At 35.7% G+C, this 20,049-nt stretch overlaps 1 protein-coding gene across 1 annotated transcript in view; it reads right to left on the reverse strand.

The window, feature by feature from the left end:
• Nucleotides 1–20,049, reverse strand: part of MTX2 (metaxin 2) — a 66,262-nt gene that overhangs the window by 34,738 nt on the left and 11,475 nt on the right. Inside the window, exons 2-3 of the mRNA XM_060621847.3 lie at nucleotides 8,544–8,591; nucleotides 7,504–7,550 (exon numbers count right to left, since the gene is read on the reverse strand). Of these exons, the coding sequence (XP_060477830.1) occupies nucleotides 7,504–7,550; nucleotides 8,544–8,591 (95 nt within the window). The remainder of the gene's footprint in view (nucleotides 1–7,503; nucleotides 7,551–8,543; nucleotides 8,592–20,049) is intronic.

The following is a 20,049-nucleotide window of genomic DNA, read 5'->3' on the forward strand; positions in this document are numbered from 1 at the left end:
TGTTGTAGAATGTTGAAAGAGTAGATACACTAAGAGCACAGAAGAGGTTTGAAGATAAATGAAGATGCTATTCATTCGAGGGTAATTTCATCTTAGAACTATATGAAAGATGTTTCGTTCACACAGGCTAGTCTATGGCCTCAAATTTAAGTGTATTTTCAGCTCAAATATAATGCTGCTAGATCGATTATGCTGATACTGTGTATCTAATAATGAAGAATTCTAGCCTTTTTCTATTTAAAAATAGACTGCCATTTTTTCATCTTACTGCTAGGTCTTCATTGTTCTGCTTAATAGCAACAAATTTTAAAATCCACTTGCTATTTACTTTTTAACCAGAAAAGTATATGGTTGACATTCTAACTTGCAATCTCTCCTGACTGCAGGAAAGCGCATTTTTGCTAAGTTAAAGAGATACTTAGGTTAGCAAACCATTACCCTACAAAACCATTTTATTTCACTAATTACTAAAACTGACAACTCTAAAAGCCACCTAACTGTATTCTGAATATACTTCATTCTCCCAAATCCTGTAAGACTAATTTAAATGTTTTATGTATGCCATACGATTCATATGCTGAGAAATTAATACTGAAAATGTTTTTAATTTGCTAAATTCTGTTTGTAATTTCAGTTCAATTTTAATCACCTCAATTTAAATTATCTTTTCTGAAGATCGCATTTTATATACTTAAATCCTTAAAAGCATAAATCACCAAAATACTTTAATACTCCTGGTCTATAAAGGTGATATGACATTCAATCTGAAGAATTTAAATTCAGTGATATCAAGGAAGCATCCTGTAGCCTCCATTTTTCTCATTTTAGAATACTGAAAAGGATTTCACAAGTCCCCTTATGTGACAAACGTTCCCTAAATTCCCTCTATCTCTAAGCTTTCCTTCCCCCCCTTCTAATCTTGAAAGAAAATACAGAAGCCTCATTTTGCAGCAGATGATTCAAGTGGGAGAGGTAAACAAACGTCCAAAAACTTTAAGATGCATCTATTTAAAGAATGTTTTTCATAAAAGTGTCCTCTTAATTCTCTATTAAAATATATCCACTGGTGTCATCTTTGTCAGGTTTGAACTGACACCTAAAAATTGCATACAACCATAGCCAACTTGTTTAAGGGAAAAAATCTATCCAACCAAACTGAAAATTCAAAATCATTTCCTCTACAGCTGTCAAGGTACGCTGTCCACGGTAGCCATCTGAATGCCATGACATGTTTACAGTGGCTCTATTTTCATAATCACTGTTATTTCTCCAGTAGATCAATGGACTCGCGGTCCAAAGGAGAGAGAGCTACTCCTTTCTCCTGCTCTTCCCAATCACTACATGAGGATATTATCATTTAACTGCTAATTAATATGCCCACCTAAAAGGCATCATTTGCTAAAAGAAAAAGGCAAGGGTCAGCTAACAATTTATCAGCAGATCTGACATGTTAGTGTTCGTGGCCCAGAATTAACAGGGCCTATAAAAATGTCGACTTTTTAAAATGATACAACATATTCAACAGAAAGAAAACAGGTGGGGTTTGTTTTTTTTTTTTGTTTTTTTTTTTCTGTTGTCTTACCTTTCATTTTTAGGGACAGAGTATTTATCCACAAAAAAGTAGGGGAAAACTAGAAAATTAAGTAGAATAGTGATATTTCCCTTAACCAGGCTTAAATGTCATTCTTACAGGAAGTGAGTATACAAACTAAGTGAAGTAAAAAAGCAGCATTCTCTTTTATGCAGCGTTCTAATAATGATCATCAGTTTGAGACACTCCAAACATAAATTCAAACTTTTACAATAAGAGTAAGCCATACAAAAAAGGAAAACAGGTTTCTTTTTAAATTGGATTCATATATAATAAACAAAATCCCTTCTAAAACTTACTAGAAAGTAACATTTTATTATATGCATTCACAAAATACGTATTTATAAATCTTTGTAGTCAAAACAGGCTCTAATTCAACATTCAACATCATCTTGTATTTCTACTGCTATTTCTATTGCTTTCACTGCCTTCAAAAGAACTTCTCGTTTATTATCTGACTTGAGTGAGCTTCACAATAACTCATAATATAGGTAAGACTGCGTTTATCACATTTCAGGGATCCAAAAGCTGACAGACATTTATTTTTCACATCTTAATGTAATCTATAAATTGCAAGATACGGCTTGCTAAGAAATGTCAGAAGTGATTCTTGAATTAAATGTCCACTTATTTTTGGATAAAAATTCAAAGACCTGCATCACTGGACTGGACTGTTACGCTACAAAGTGTTAGGAGCATGGATTCTTGACTCCATACTCCCTGGGTTGGCACTCCCGCCCTGCTAAGTACCACCTATGTAAGTTTGAACCACGGGCTTTACCTTCTTAATTTGTACAATGGCAATAATAATACTACCTACCTCCTAGAGTTGCTGTGAAAATTATCTCTGATACCTGAGGTACATTTAACAAGACCTGGCACATGGAGTAAGTGCTGTGGAAACTTTAGCTTCGGTTATTATGGTTGTTCTCATTAACATTGCCTGCAGGATGCGGATTACAATAGCACTACCTCATTTAGTTGTTGTAAGGACTGAATGAGTTAGTAAGAATTAAGTGCTCTCAGCATAGTGACGAGCACGTGGCAGGTACTCAGCCAATGCTGTTGCTGTCGGTTACCTCCACAATTTGTGGGCTCTGTGACCTTGGGCAAAAAAGCTTTCCTTCGTTTCAGTTTCCACATCTTTAAAAATGAGGTTCATAAGAGTACCTTCCACTAGGGTTATGGGAAGGACAGAATGAGATACTTCCCATAAAAGCTCTCAGTAGAATGCCTTCATCAATAAAAGTATTCAATACTTTTATTTTTTTTTTTTTTTTTTTGGGACAGAGAGAGACAGAGCATGAACGGGGGAGGGGCAGAGAGAGAGGGAGACACAGAATCGGAAACAGGCTCCAGGCTCCGAGCCATCAGCCCAGAGCCTGACGCGGGGCTCGAACTCACGGACCGCGAGATCGTGACCTGGCTGAAGTCGGACGCTTAACCGACTGCGCCACCCAGGCGCCCCAAGTATTCAATACTTTTAAAACAAATTTATTCAGTATTGTTTTAAAAATACATTGTTTGAATTAAAATATTCAGTATTAATAATTTGGACACAAATTCCTATGTGTCAAAAAAAATCCTTAAGCCTAACATTGATTTTAATTACTCGGGTGTGGTTGGACATCATAAAGCCTGCAAACTTGCATTCCTCCTGCTGACATGGATTATATACACTCCTGTCAATGAACAGGAGAGAAAGAAATAATAACCAACATTAGCTGCGTATTTACATTACGCCAAGTACTTTTCGAAGTGTTTTTTCTATATATTAACACATTCAGTCCTCATGACCTCCAACAGAAGAGCTTCTATTGTAACTCCCTTTTACAGATGAGGAATCTTGAAACAAAAAGTAATGTTTAAGGTATGCTGTATTTGGAAGAGACCAACTGCTCATTTCACTTGTACATAGCATATTCCAAATCAGTAAAGACCTAAACTTCTTGAAGAAAATAAGACTTTTTTATAGAAAACTTGCAGGGGAGTTCATATGTATTTGCTTACTGTATTTCTAGACATGTGCTGTTCCATACAAGAGCCATCGGCTACATGTGTCTACTGAGCACTTGAAATGTGGCTAGCACAAACTGGGATGTGCTGTAGGTGTAAAATAGACATCAAATCTTGAACTGAATATAAACAAAAGTAAAACATCAGGGGAGCTTCGGTGGCTCAGTAAGTTAAGCGTCCGACTTTGGCCCAGGTCATGATCTCCTGGTTCATGATTTCGAGCCCTGCATTGGGCTCTGTCCTGACAGCTCAGAGCCTGGAGCCTGCTTCAGATTCAGACTCCCTCTCTCTGCCCCTTCCCCACTCACATTCTGTGTGTCTCTCTCTCTCTCTCTCTCTCTCTCTCAAAAATAAACATTTAAAAAAATTCAAAAAACAAGAAAAACCTCCCATTAACAAATTTTGTACTGATTACATGTGAAAATGATAATATTTTGATACACTGGGTTAAATAAAACATTATTAAAGTTACTTTCATCTGTTTCTTTTTATCTTTTTTAATGGGACTATTACAAAATTTTAAACCACGTATGTGGCCGACTTTACATACATTATACATCTGTCAGACAGTGGTTTAGGTTTAGGAAGTGAGACAATAGTAACAGAATTATTATCAAAGTTCTTTTCCCAAACACACACACATAGATTGATGTATATATAGATATACATACATATATACTGCTACACACACACACACACACACACACACACACACACACACACTGCTCATGAGAACCAGAGGAACACGCTACACTAATATGTCACTATACTCAACATACAAGATTGTTATATGACTAGGCAAACACTTCAGGTAACACCAAAATTTGTGAATGAGGGGGGGAAAAAGCAAATCTAAGAGGAAATACCAGCCATGGGAAAAAAATTTATTTTCTTTTAAACTGAAATCATAAGGGTTCCTTTAATCAAAAAAGATCTGACCACTTAGTTCCAAGAATATAATAAATGCCAAGTCTATGTGGTAGGTAAAATTTAAATTTCCTGATGGCTTAACTGGCAGACTATTAAAATATCTGATGCTTTATATCTGGTATCTTCTAGAAATATCCAGTTTATGGATACCTGTCACATTGTTTTCATCAATTTTACACATTTAACTGATTCCTCTAAACGGATACTGGTCCATATATAGAAGAAAATTACTCCATAAAGTTTACATCAGATATCTGGAAAAGTCACATTTATAGTCATGGCTACTATCAGCTGTCAAGTCAAAGAATATTGGAGAAAACCAAGAATTTTTAATATATGCTGGTTAATTTATCATCTAAGTGACATATGTAGGATAACAAAAAAATTGAAATGCTTAAGCAAAATTCTGCATTTTTAAAAGGTTCTTTTTTTCTGGCTTTATATTTAATTGCAACTATGATTTAAAAAGCCACGGTTAAAGTAAATTAATAGGAACCATAAAAACAGAGTTACTAAATAAAGTACACACTAAGATTTCTTTTTTTCTTCCCTTCCCCAGATTATTTAAAACATTTTTTTTTAATGGTAATATACTGGTATCTTGGTTTGCACTGAAAACTAGTTAATTCCAGGGTTTCTCAACACTGACACTATTTTCATTTGGGGCTGGGTATTTCTTTGTCGTGAAGGGACTGTACTGAGCATTGTAAGATGTTTAACAGCATCCCTGGCATTTACCTAACAGATGCCAATCGCATCATCCCCAACAGTTAGGACAACCAGAAATGTCTAAACACTGACAAATGTGTTTTGTGGAGTAGAAATTTCTTTCAGTTGAGAACCCCTGGTCTATTCCTACTCAAAATACCTTCTTATTTGGTAAAAATTACTTCAATAATTTTAGGGGCTCTTCAGAGGGGATCTCCAGATAGCCTCAGCAAGATCAGTAAACCCCTGCAACCACGTGCAGAATGGTCTAGGTATGTTTCCATTTGTGTATGCGCTCTGGCATGTTTTCTGAGACATGTTTTACAGTTTTCATCAGGTCCTGAAAGAGTTATCCCAAAAATGGCAATGAAAAAAAAAAGGGTAAAGAATTAGTGCTTCAACTAAAAGATTCACTGTGTCTTGAAGCTATTTTTTCAAAGAGAAACATTGAAAATACTATTTTATACACAGCTAATAATTTGCTTGTGCTATCAGTTATCAGGCACCACACTTACAAACCTTTCATTCAACAAACACTTACTGAGTATATCCTGTATGCTAGGCACTATGTTACTTATTAAGTATCTGAAAGCTAAACTTAAGTTCTCCCTCACCAAAAAAAGAAAAAACAAGATTAACAGCAGCATAAAGTCCATATTTATTGCATACAATCACCGAGAATTTCTGCTTCTCTAAAGTGAACATAAGAAAAAAATACACTAGTTATAAAACTAGTATCTAAAGATAAAATAAAGGTAAATAAATAAAATAAATGTAATTTACTTTTTTGGTAAAAAGATTTAAAGTAAATCTAAAAGAAAGAAACTTAAAGATACTCATAGATCCTCATATGAATAAATTATTGTCCAAATATATTTCTTTCCATGTTTTCCTTCTTCCCCCGTCTTAAAGAACACAAAAATGTACTGAATGGCATGCGACCAGTCAGTCGGTAAACCCAGAGAATACCAAGTTGAATAAGAAAATGTGAGATGACCAAGTGCCTAATATCATGCCTAGAACACAGCAAAAGCTCACAGGCCCTTCTCTTCCCCTTCTTTCTGTCCTCCAGAAGCTCACAGTCCCATCCCCAAAAATGTCACACGTCTTAAGGTTTCTCTTTTATCTTGTAGGTGTTCCACAATAAAATCCTCTTTGTGATTCAAACTATGTAAGCTAACTAAATAAATAATAGCTAACTGTAAAACGTCTGAATAATTTTAATTCTATAAATCTACCTAAACATTTCTCTCTTTTCTTTTTTTTAGTGAATTGTGGGATATTCATACAGTGGAATAACATACATCAATAAAAATGAATAAATTAGAGGTACATCTATCAATATGAACAAATATAAAAAACAATGTCAAGTACCAAAAAAAGAATCAAACAACATATAGAGTTTGTTTAAATTTACATGAAGTAAAAAAATGATCTATAATACTAGTTAGGTTTGTTCCCTTTTTATGTATGCGTAAGTTATCGATAGTCTAATCATATGATAAGCAAATTCAGTACAATGAAAGAGAAGGGAGACGGAAACAGAATCACTGAGGGTTATACCGGGCCCTTTAGCAATATCTGTAAGAATTTTTTTTTCTTAAGTTTTTATTTTAATTCCAGTTAATTAATATACATTGTTATATTAGTTTTTAAAGCAAATAATCCCCACTTATCCCCTTCTTCCTATAGTACAGTGTAAAGTTTACAGGACCACTAGCCTTTTTTTGGATTCCACAACTGTGATCTACAATGTAAAGAGCCACTGCAGTCAATAAGTGGTCTGGGGGTAACAGATACCAGTACAATCATAAATACAAAAGGAATAGCCAGAGAAGAGTATGTCTACTTTAAGATTGCCAAAAGGATTTAGGCTAGAATGAGCACAATGAAAGAACGATGCTTAAAAATATGTGGTAAATAAATCTTTACAAATAAGTTATTAAATTGTATCCATAAATGAACTTGTCACCACAAATAATTAACACCATCATATCTAGTCAAAAGCTAAACTACGAAGAGAATACATCTAGCATAGAAGTGATTTTTATAAAAAGAATGAAGACTTTTCTTTTATATACTGATAACAATTAACTGAAAATATTGCATAATAAAATTGCAGTTCACAGATGAGATGTTATATTGATAATGGTAAATCACACAGAAAAACTGTACACATACGACATCAGAGACTTCCTGGTGAGGAAAAAACACTTGCAACTCAAATTGAAAAAATATTACATTATTTACATATTTACCTGCACAGCAAGAGAAGCTGCATTGTCAGAAAGCAAAATTTGCTCCCCTGTGGAAATACAACGAAAGGTCCGAGTCAAAAGTGAGATTGCTAAACAAGTATAATACACTTATAAATGTTTTGATTTTAAAACACTATTCCTATTTTGAAAAATAAAAGGTACAGCCTTTCATCAAAGTAATTACAAAGTTCTCTATCAATGCTATTGTGCAATCATAATTTTGATTAAATTATCACAATATGTACACAATGATAAAACAAGACTATTTCCTCCAAAACTATTTGACCATTTATCGTATTTCATCAACAATATTTAATTAAAATCACTCACTTAAAAACAAATTCATTTTTCAAGTTTTCAAGAAATATTATTCTTCTTTTCATTAAGCAAAACAGTATGTTCTCAAACCCCTCTAGTTAAAAGTAAAAGCATTCAAAACCATATAAAACCAGCTTGCAGTTAATATTGCACAGAGTGTCTAGGTCTGTCACACAAAAGAAAGATGACAAGTTTGCAGCAATAAAAATTCCATGCTTAGAAGACTAGGGCTGCTGCCTATTAGTCTTCATTACTTTGCAGTCTTCTGACAACTGCAGCAGGCTGCCGAGCCCCAAATGGGGTCCATAATGTGATCTGATGATATATGAAGAGCTGCTAAAGGGAGCCTGAACCATCCTAGCCTATACATTTTAACAGTTCCTTTTTACTGAGAGCCCACTTTACCACAGGACTTCAAAAATCTGCTGTGTCAGCTATTGGTGCAGTAAATCTGCCAACTGCTCCTGCAACCACATCATTTTACACTGCCTACAGCAGCCAATATAATGAGTCAATAATAAACTAAGAACCTTATAGGCCATGAATAGTTGGTTTACACTGGCAGATACAAGTTTAGGCAAACTCTCCAATACAAATTATATGAGAGAATCCCTTCTTTATGTTTTATGTTCTCTCGGAGGTAAATGACATTATCGACGGGTTTTTTTGGTAATAAGTACATTTTTATACATAACCATTTTTAATCGTGAACAAGTGCCTACCTTTCAGTTGCTGATATAAGGTAGCATTTTCGGGCCAAGGCTCTGCAGCTGTGGAAACGAGGCAGTGATAATCAGGTACATAAGGCAAACACATATCAATAACCAAATTAATAAGCACAAACATTTGCCTAGAGCATTTAACTGAAAGTCGATTGCCAAGGTTACCTTCTATATATGGCAATAATCACACCACCTTAGATGGTATGGTATCCTGTGTAAGTAGGTTAGATAATTTCTTTTACGTGCATGTTTGGTTTCTTATTTGGTGGCAGGTTGTATTGTTGTTGCTTTTGTTGTTGTTGTTTTAATGGAGAAGAAGTGGAAGACATCTTGCCCAATCAAAAGTGAAAATTTATTTATGTATTTTAATATGAAATGTATTGTCAAATTGGTTTCCATACAACACCCAGTGTTCATCCCAACAGGTGCCCTCCTCAATGCCCGTCACCCACTTTCCCCTCCCTCCCACCCCCCATCAACCCTCAATTTAGTCTCAGTTCTCAAGAGTCTCTTATGGTTTGCCTCCCTCCCTCTTTTTTTTTCCCCCTTCCCCTCCCCCATGGCCTCCTGTTAAGTTTCTCAGGATCCACATAAGAGTGAAAACGTATGGTATCTGTCTTTCTCTGTATGACTTATTTCACTTAGCATCACACTCTCCAGTTCCATCCATGTTGCTAAAATGGCCATATTTCATTCTTTCTCATTGCCACGTAGTATTCCATTGTGTATATAAACCACAATTTCTTTATCCATTCATCAGTTGATGGACATCTAGGCTCTTTCCGTAATTTGGCTATTGTTGAGAGTGCTGCTATAAACATTGGGGTACAAGTGCCCCTATGCATCAGCACTCCTGTATCCCTTGGGTAAATTCCTAGCAGTGCTATTGCTGGGTCATAGGGTAGATCTTTTTTTAATTTTTTGAGGAACCTCCACACTGTTTTCCAGAGCGGCTGCACCAGTTTGCATTCCCACCAACAGTGCAAGAGGGTTCCTGTTTCTCCACATCCTCTCCAGCATCTATAGTCTCCTGATTTGTTCATTTTAGCCACCAAAAGTTAAAATTTAAAAACTAAAAACAGCCTATATGCTATTACTTTAGCCTCCAAAAAGCAGACATCCCAAAATGTTACTTATAAGATACTGAATTTGATTCACTATCGAAAAAAAGTGAAACAATATTTATAATATTTTACTGTAAACTTTTAAGAAAGTAAAGTTTTAAACAGACATCACTGTATGAAAGAATCAAATATATCTCTTTCAGGCTATGCATCTTTCCTTATAAGCTGGTGGTATTTAAACCTACAGAAGAATCTTACTGTATTCTAGAACATTCCATTGCCTTGAACCCACCACCACCACTCCATAAAAATAAAGTGGTGTAACATGATGAACCAGTACCTACACTGTGAAATGAAGCTACTAGTAAAACTAATGTTAGGCCTGAGTCCAGGCTTGACTATAATTCTTAACCTCTCCTTAAGATGCACTAAACAGTCCAGGGAGTGGGGGGGGGGGGGGGGGGGGGGAGGGAGGAACGCTTTAATTTGTTTTTATTCATACTTCAGAATGAAAAGAAAAACACAGTATCATTATAAATTATAAATGCTACTTTTGGTTTGGTTTGGGCTATACAAAATCAAACTCATATTTAGGAATAATACCATGAAATCATCAAGCAAACAATGGACCATACATAGTAGTTTTGTATGCTGTTGCTCATAATATTATATATATATGTAAAAGCTACTGAATTTCAACTCACATACCAAAAAGCAGTAAAAATTACATATTTATTGTATGTTACTGTAAAACTTTTAACAAAGTAAAATTTCAATAAGAGCCCAATTAACCTGTGTAACAGTGTTTTTAAAATAAAAGTCAGGGAAACAAAAACAAGCTGACATCAGCGAATTACTAAAAAATAACCTTTTAAGATAAATTGTATGGTCAGCACACCTACACCGTTTACCTCTATATGAGAAACAATACAATGAGGTTCATTCGTTATAAGATCCTACATCATTGAAGATTCAATTATTTAAAAAAAGATTCAATTATATGCATCTTAATCTTATTAAAGCAATAAAGCAGAAAATAAAATCTACAAAAATTTCAAAGACGCCGAAACTAAGTTTCTTGAGGGCACAGATATGTCCCATTTATATGTTACTCTGACCATGTTTTGCATACAGTAATTGTGGAAAGAAAGAAAGAAAGAAAGAAAGAAAGAAAGAAAGAAAGAAAGAAGACATTTGATTAAACCTACCATTCTATTCCCTAAACATTCAGGCTAACCAAAGCTTTACTGAACTTAACATTATCAACTAGGCTAAAGTAATGGAGTGTTCTAATTAAATAGTCTGGTTTATTTTAATTTATGGTTAACTGGGTTTTACATGTACTAAACAAAGATTACTTTTCAAAACAATGGAATAACATACACTTAGCGCTAAGCATATACTCAAAATAATTTAAGTATTCTGTGACTACTCAGAAGCTACTTAACTACACTGCAAAACTGCAGAGTTCTCATATGAACAGCAATTTACGTGTTCAGTAGTTCCAGGTAACAGTTAATTTATTATCACCACCATGAATTCTCCAGTTCTAATACAACAGACATTTGTGAAAGTAATCTTGAGACATAACACCTGACTACAAATAAAAATAAAGAAGTTGCCTACAAATACTAAAATCTCTGTTATAAATAAGGAACTAAAGATGCAAACTGGGGTGAAGGGGTGAAAACTGGATGTTTTTCCTTGATCCATGATACAAAATACATTCCAACTCAGAAACTACTGTTGAAAATAAACTCTAAAAAGTAACTCTGCCAAAACATCTGATGTTATCTTCACAAATAGAAGCTTTCATTTAAAAAGAGAAGGCAAGTAGATTGCCTGTGTGTGTGTGTGTGTGTGTGTGTGTGTGTGTGTGTGTGTGTGTTTAGCAGCCTGGCATTCTACTATATCCGTGGACAAGGAGGCAAGAAATGGTAGAGTATGCAAGAAATGATCAACTGCCTATCTCACCCTTGAGCAACTCAAAGTATACAAACATCACTGATTTAAGTGCATTTTCCACTGGAACCAGCTCAAATAATTACATTTTAAACATGACATGGGAGAAGAAATACCTAGAGTGTTATTCAATAGAGTGCCAAAAGTGAAAATTCTAAGTGTGGCATGGCAATGGATCTACAAACCAACCATGCAGGTATCTTTCTAGGAAATGAGCTCTATTAACTGCCTTCATAAGTAAATCCATGAATCACGAACATTATTATGACACATAACAAATATGAATGTTATGAATGGCTGTTCATATGAATGGCTGTTCATATGAATGGCTGTTCCTTGGTTTGGGCAATATTAATTGAGGTTTTCTTTACTGAGAATGCCTATTATTGAAAGACAAAGCCCAAAAATGCAACGGCTTTCCCTATACATCTTTCCCAAGGCTAGACAAGTCAATATCCACCCCTTGCTCCTAACCACATGTAAATGAGAGGGAAATTAAGAATTTAAAATTATGGTGCTGACAATAGACCTTAAAAATCTGTAGCATTTAAAAAAAAACATCTTAATAATAAAACATTTTCATCTCTTACTGGTTTTACTTCCATCGACCTAAAATGTTTTAGACCATAGACTAATTCAATAGTGAGTAAAATGTCACGACTCACCTAAGCTATGTTCAATTTCTACCACCAAAAGTACTCCCTGGTGTGAATTCATTGCCTTTTTAAACTTACTTTTGGGAAAGGCTAGCCTTGGAATAAATACAGAAGGTAAAACTCAAAGCTTCTGAAAAAGAGTTTGGTAGGAAATGGGGACTGAGAGAGAATGCTGTCCAATGCTATCAAGGTGCAAGACACTGGTATTATTTGTGCCTTAAAAGTAAACTTTATACTTAACACACATCAATGGTTGATGTGGCTCTTGGAATAAAGATCAGAATCCTCAACTTGGCCTTACATATCACCGTCTCTACCTCTCTGGCCTTCTGCCTTCTGGCCTCATCATAACTCCACTCTGACAACTCTACACTCCAGCTACACTGGCCTTCAGACAGCTTCTGACTGCACCATGTTCCTTCCTGACCCAAAGATTCATTTGTGCTGTTTCCTCTGCCCTGGCACTATCTTTCACTCCTAGTATGGCTCAGCTCACACATGCTGAGATCTCGGGCCAGCTTCCTAGATGTGCTACCTGAGCAACTGCACATGGCTTGCACTTAGAACGACTCCACGCTTGATTTTAAGTCTATTACACGCTGCTATTACAGTCTTGGTATTGTTTTGAACAAGGAGCCTCATGTTACCATTTTGCACTGGACCCTACACATTATGTTGCCAGTCCTATCCTCAGGGATGTCTTCACTGACCTCCCCAAATAGTGCAAATACTCTCTTTACAAGCTTGAATAGCACGCACAGTCCTTTGTACCACTTATCAAAGATAACATTTTTACACTGATATGAGGACTACCTGGTTGATTATCTCCCTTACTAGAACATAAACACCACGAATCCAGTGTTCATTTCTGGTCTTTGCTCATTACTTCATCCCTGGAACTGAGCACCTAATAGGCAATCAGTAAATGTTGGCTGAATAAATGTTTTTATTATTACCACTATCAGCGCTGTTATTATTCTGTATTGTTTGGGTTAAGAATGCAGCAGACAAGATAAAGAAATTACAAAACATGGCCAAAAAGAAAAAACTTTACCAAGTAAATTTAATACTACAATCAATAACCCAAATACAAAACTATCAAGCAGCTGCCTAAATAACTGGCAGAATCTACTTCTATAAACTTACCTGTGCACTGACCCTGAACCTGGAAATTTGTTTCTTTGTTTCATATCAAATATATAGTTCCCATTTGATATTCCTGTTGTAGCATTCCTAAGACAAACAAAAGGCCTTCAGTTATCTGACCAGTCATCTCAGTAGTCCCCTTTCCACATCCTACAACTCTAACCCAGGCATTACCACTTTTTAAAATCTAACCCCAATCGATAAAATATTTGAGGTCCAAATATTTCAAGTCCAAACAGATTTAGGAATCATATGGTTGGTATTCCTAAGCTAACAAATCACGCACATTAAAAAGCGTACATTAAAAAAGAAAACAGAATTAAAAAATAAATTCAAGTCCAAGCTCCAATACTTTCTTCCTATACTTGAAAGGATTGTCTTACATAACACAGGGTGTATACACCCCACTCCACTTTGGAAAACACTGCTCTAATTAAATAACTACTTATTTGACATTTTAGCAGGGAACCCAGTTGCTCATATACACTTGAACAAAGAAGAGTCCTCTATTCTAGTGAAATCATCTTTTTTTGACTATGAGAAAAGGTTGGAAAGAACACACACAAATTAACTGGGGGAGTGGGGGGTGGGGGTGGTAACAAGACCCTCATACCCCACCAGAATACTTAATGCTATATACTTCATGCTTTCTCACCTTTGTGACTTTGTTCAACTTATTCCCCTCTGGACAGAATACTCCTTTCACCACAAATACCCAAATCCTACACCTTTTTCAACACCAAGTTTAAATGCCACCTACCTCAAAAAGGCTTTTGCACTGAACAAATCTAATTTCTTTTATCTATATTGTCCATAACAGTTTGTACTTGTTTTATATCATATATTACTTTCAACTCTATTCTATCATTATGTCAATACCTTATCTTTCTAAGCAGTAAGTTCCTAGAATACAAAAAAATTCCCATGGTCCTAAGATTATTTATTAAAGACTTGGCTTCTCAATTGCTCCAAACTGAATGTGGCCAAAATATGAGATACAAATTAAGCTGAATTTAATTTTTTTGTCTGAGTGTCATTAAAGCTAATATCTTTATTACAACAGTTTCAAAGTAAAACTACCCACCTTTCAGAAATTCTTTCACAATAAGAAACTACTATATCATTTTCATAACAGCAATGACTTACTCTAAGGTACTTAGTGGCCGACATTAATTATCTAAAATCAGAATGACTTCTTATTCCCTAGCAAAAGACCCATGAAAGTTTTTTTATCATTTTTATAAAGAAAAAACATATTCCTATTCTATAAAGAAAAAAATCTAGAAATAAAGCAAATATGAGAGCACCTCATAACTAAGTTTCTATCCGATTAACATTATTAAAAGTCTTTTACCTACTTAGCCTTTTACCTACTCTCAAATTCTGCAGAGGCAAAACTGCCATGATTATTTTATATTTAGTGCCTCTTTTACCAGAAGCAAAGGAGATGCCTCTTCAAGTTTCAGTCTTCAGTGGAATGGTAAGCTTTTTTATCAAAATGAGTGTTTTTTAATTTTTCAAAGAAATTTTCTCCATTCTTTAAGTATTTATGTTGGAAGAGAACAAAGTTTAAAAGAAAAAAAAGAGGATACATACTCTTGGGACTTTTGAAAGCCGTAAGATAAAATAAACGAAAGCATATGTAGCGTTAGAAATGTACACAGGGTAAACCAATACCCATAGCCCCCCCAAAATACATATTTGCTTCTCATTTAATTACGTTTAAAGCATCTACTATTTTTAAGCTTTATCAACCAACACAACATAACAACAAAAAAATCAATATTCTTTACTACTAGTCCATTATAACTTTTAGAGAAATGACTACTGGTCCATAACTTCACATATAGCTATCCCTATGTCTCTTACAGATGCTATATTTTACCTGCAGGTAAATTATTCTCCCAAGTATCAACCTGGGTCACTCCAGGGGCGATGTTCTATCTATGCCATTCAATACAGACTATTCCACGGTATGGAAATGCTATGACCTAATAAACATCTCGATGATCTCATCTAAGAGGGCAGGAGAGGGGCCATGGAAAGAAGTGCCCTCTGTTGTTTTTTAAGTTCTGCATTCTTAATGCACAACATGACTCTTCTGGCATATGAATGTAGGTGAAGACATAATTTGTAGAATAATAGGCACTAATATTACATGCTGCTTCAGTACTGTCATATTTCCAATCCATCAAATTGATTAATGCTATAATAACTCTACACAACCCTATCATTTGTGCACTAATGAAGTCAAACCCAGTATATCCTTAGGCAACTAAATTCCAAAAGCTCCTTCCTGTATGTCATCTCTTCAGCTTCCTACGACTATTCAGACAGTGTTATACAAAAGGAGTAAGAAACATGTGTACCCTATCTCTAAATTTGGATGGCCTTCTGCCAAAGGTATGAATGCAAATACTGAGATAACAAAACACTCAAAAAGCATTTGGCAGCTCATAAACATGGACAAGTTACTGCAAGACACACAGAGAAAGAAGGAAGTAAGTTTACTAGTTTGACATAAATATTATGCTGATGATCTCCATGATATCACCACAGACATCTATCAAGTTTCAGGCAGTTATGATATAAAGCCTTCATTTAAAATACATTTTTAAGGGGCGCCTGGGTGGCTCAGTCGGTTGAGTGTCCGACTTCGGCTCAGGTCATGATCTCACGGTTTGTGAGTTCAAGCCATGTGTCGGGCTCTGTGCTGACCGCTCAGAGCCTGGAGCCTGTTTCAGGTTCTGTGTCTCCTTCTCTTTCTGCCCCTCCCCAACTTGTGCTCTGTCTCTCTATGTCTCTCAAAAAAATAAAATAAAAATGTAAAAAAAAAAATAAAAAAATAAAATACATTTTTAAGATGTTTAAAGTATGATGCCATGGGACTTTATCAAAACTAGAATTTTAAGAGCTATGTGTTAGATTTAACAGTAATTTAACCTGCAGACTATAGTACAGTTCAAAGACAACACTACATCCCAGAAAATACTGATCATGAAAGTATTAAATATCAATGTCGCCGAGCTACTGTTTCATAGGGGATGTTTAATGACACTACACAGGATGTTTAAGCAGGAAGTGACCCTTCCCATAAAAGGAGTTTAAAACCATTGTCCCATCGCCTCAAAAGTCAGAGATCGATGTTCATGTCAGAAAATGGCTCATGTTAGAGAACAAAGAAGTGCAGTGCCATGGTGTCATTTCCACAAACCTGAAAAGACTGGCAGGTAAGCATTCTGTAACATAGTAGTAAGGCTACTGTCTTAGTCCCTGTGGGCTACTGTAACAAAATACCACAGACTGGTGACTTCTAAACAACAGAAATTTCTCACGATTCCGGAGGCTGGAAGTCCAAGATCAGGATGCCAGCATAGTCAGGCTCTGGTGAAGGCCTTCTTCTGAGACTCTAACTGCTGAAGTCTTGCTGTGTCCTTACATGGTGTAAGGGACTGAGGAGCATTCTGGGATCTCTTTTACAGGGGCAATTAAAATGACCCAAAGTGAGGGCATATGGATGAATGATACAGGAGAATTACTATCCAAGGCAAATGGGTTCTAATAACCTGCCATTCAGAAAGCAGAGGACAGAAAGCAAAACAGATTGAAAATTCAAGAAAACTCGTAGTCACTTCTGGTCAAACACTACCTAAAACTTCTGTCTAGGTAGGTAATGACAATGATGATGGTGGTGGTAACAGCTAAGATTCCAAGACACATAAAGCTGATATCCAGAATAAAGAATTTTTACAACTCAGTAATAAAAAAAAATAAAAAAAATAAACCCACAATTTTTTTGATGGGCATAGGATCTGAAGAGACTTTTCTCCAAAGGAGATATATGAATAAACAACAACCACACGAAAACATACTTAATATCATTAGTCATTAGAGAAATCCAAGTCAAAACCACAATAATGAGATACCACTTCACAGTCACAGAATGGCTATAATCAACAAGATTCGGGGCGGGGGGGGGGGGGGGTGCGGAATAAGAAGACAAAATAAAAAATGTTTAAAAGATGTAGAGAATTTGGAACTCTCACATACTGCTGGTGGGAATATAAAAAGTTTGGCAGTTTCTCAAAATGTTAAACACAGAATTACCATATGACTCAGCAATTCTACTCCTAGGTATGCACCCAGAAGAAATGAAAAAAACATATATCCACATGAAGACTTGTACATGAATGTTCCCACCAGCCTTATTCTCAATGTCAAAAAAATGTAAACAACCCAAATGACCATCAACTGATGAATGGATGAACAAAATACGGCATACCCATACAAAAGAATAGCGTTTGGCAATGAAAAGGAACCATATGTTGATACATGCTACAAAAGGGGTGAACTTCAAAAGAATTATGCCCAGTGAAAGAAGCCAGTCACTGAAGAAAACAAACTATTACTCCATTTATCTGAAATGTTCAGAATAGGCAAATCTACAGAGATAGGGAGTGGATTAATGGTTGATTCAGGCTGGGAATAGGAAGCGACTGTAAATGAGGAAGGGATTTCTTTTGGGAGTGATGGAAATGGTCCACAATTAGATTGTGGTAATAATCACAATTCTGTAAATATCCTTTAAAAAAAATCACTGAAGGGCAGCTGGGTGGCTCACTCGTTTAAGCGTCTGACTCTTGATTTTGGCTCAGGTCATGGTCTCACAGTTTGTGAGTTCGAGCCCCACATCAGGCTCTGTGCTGGCAGTGCAGAGCCTACTTGGGTTGGGATTCTTTCTCTCCCTCTCTGCCCCTCTCCTCGCACTCTCTCTCTCAAAATAAATAAATAAACATTTAAAAAAATCACTGAATTGTACACTTCAAAGGGTATGTAAACTATACTTCAATAAAGTTGAGGCAAACGAAATTTTAAGACTCTTACTGTGTCTATTGTGCACTTAAGTGCTTGGCATGTTAACTATCTCACAACTTTATTAAGTAGACTATTATTATTATCCCTAATTTACAAAACTGAGACACAAGCACAGGTAATTTGCCCAAAGTCACAGTGTGAATAAGTGTTAAGAGCCAGGGTCTGACCCCAGGTAGTCTGGTTCCAGTCAGTGAACACACAGCTATATTAGCTAACTTATACAGCCTACAAATAAACATTCTTGGGTGATAATTAAATATTAGAATTAAAGCAACTATAATCATCCTACAACAGTGGTTCTCAACCCTTAGTATGTAAGAATCATCTGTGGAACTTCATAAAATTATGTATTTCCACCAAACCCTAAACTCTGAAATTCTGATACCATATAGAGATGAGGACCAAGAATCCAAACATGCCACAAGCACTCCCAGTAACTCTGATGCAGATGGTCTGTAAATACCACAAAAAAAAAAAAAAAAAAAAAAGACCGTCCCTGAGACACAGAATGCACCTGATTTAAGATTAACTTCTTTTCACCTCTTTCATTCATTTGCCTCAGAATGTGGTAGTGAGGCTATATGTAGATTAACTTTATTCAAGATTTCTGTCCATCTTATTCTACTTAAGTATTTGCGCATTTGGCTTAAAGTCATGTTTTAAAACATGCCTTAGTTAGCATGTTGCAATTTTACAGTGTTCCAGAGTAAGCCTTTAAGATTAATGAACCGAAGCATCACTTATTTTGGAGCCAAAGTGGTTAAATGATAGTTTTTCCATTAGATGCAATCAATAGGAAAGTAAAATTAAGTTCATCATTATGAGACTTGAACATGAACCATCTAAATCTATCTATGTGAAACTGGAGATCAATTTCAAAATGGCATTCAAAAATCAATTTCATAAAACTAACAAACTTCTGAAGGTTAACAAGGGTCAAGAAGACTAATGCACAGCATCAACAAGCCAATAACTGAAGCTAAAGTGAATACAAGTTAAATATAAAACCTTGCATTCTTTCTTAGTAAGTACACGTGTCATCTTCTCAAATGGTCATGTTTATTATTTTTTTTTTTATTTTATTTTTTTTTATTTTTTAATATATGAAATTTACTGTCAAATTGGTTTCCATACAACACCCAGTGCTCATCCCAAAAGGTGCCCTCCTCAATACCCATCACCCACCCTGCCCTCCCTCCCACCCCCCATCAACCCTCAGTTTGTTCTCAGTTTTTAACAGTCTCTTATGCTTTGGCTCTCTCCCACTCTAACCTCTTTTTTTTTTTTTTTTTTTTCCTTCCCCTCCCCCATGGGTTTCTGTTATGTTTCTCAGGATCCACATAAGAGTGAAACCATATGGTATCTGTCTTTCTCTGTATGGCTTATTTCACTTAGCATCACACTCTCCAGTTCCATCCATGTTGCTACAAAAGGCCATATTTCATTTTTTCTCATTGCCACGTAGTATTCCATCAAATGGTCATGTTTAGACTTTGTCACATTATAAAAACAATCAGCCATTTGTCATTAATTTCCAATAAAAAGCAGGTCAACTACATGTGATCATGAATAGATATGAACCTTATAATTGGGCTGCAAGATTTGAATTCTCTTTTAAAAAATGGTCATCTGGGGCACCTGGGTGGCTCAGTCGGTTAAGCATCCAACACTTGGTCTCAGCTCAGGTCATGTTCTCACAGTTGGTGAGATCAAACCCCACATCAGGCTCTGCGCTGTCAGTGCAGATTCTCTCCCTCTCTCCTTCTGCCCCTCTCTCCCACTAACGCTCTCTCTAAAATTAAA

Source organism: Panthera onca, chromosome C1, assembly GCF_046562875.1.
Source record: "Panthera onca isolate mPanOnc1 chromosome C1, mPanOnc1 haplotype 2, whole genome shotgun sequence".
NCBI lineage: Eukaryota > Metazoa > Chordata > Mammalia > Carnivora > Felidae > Panthera > Panthera onca.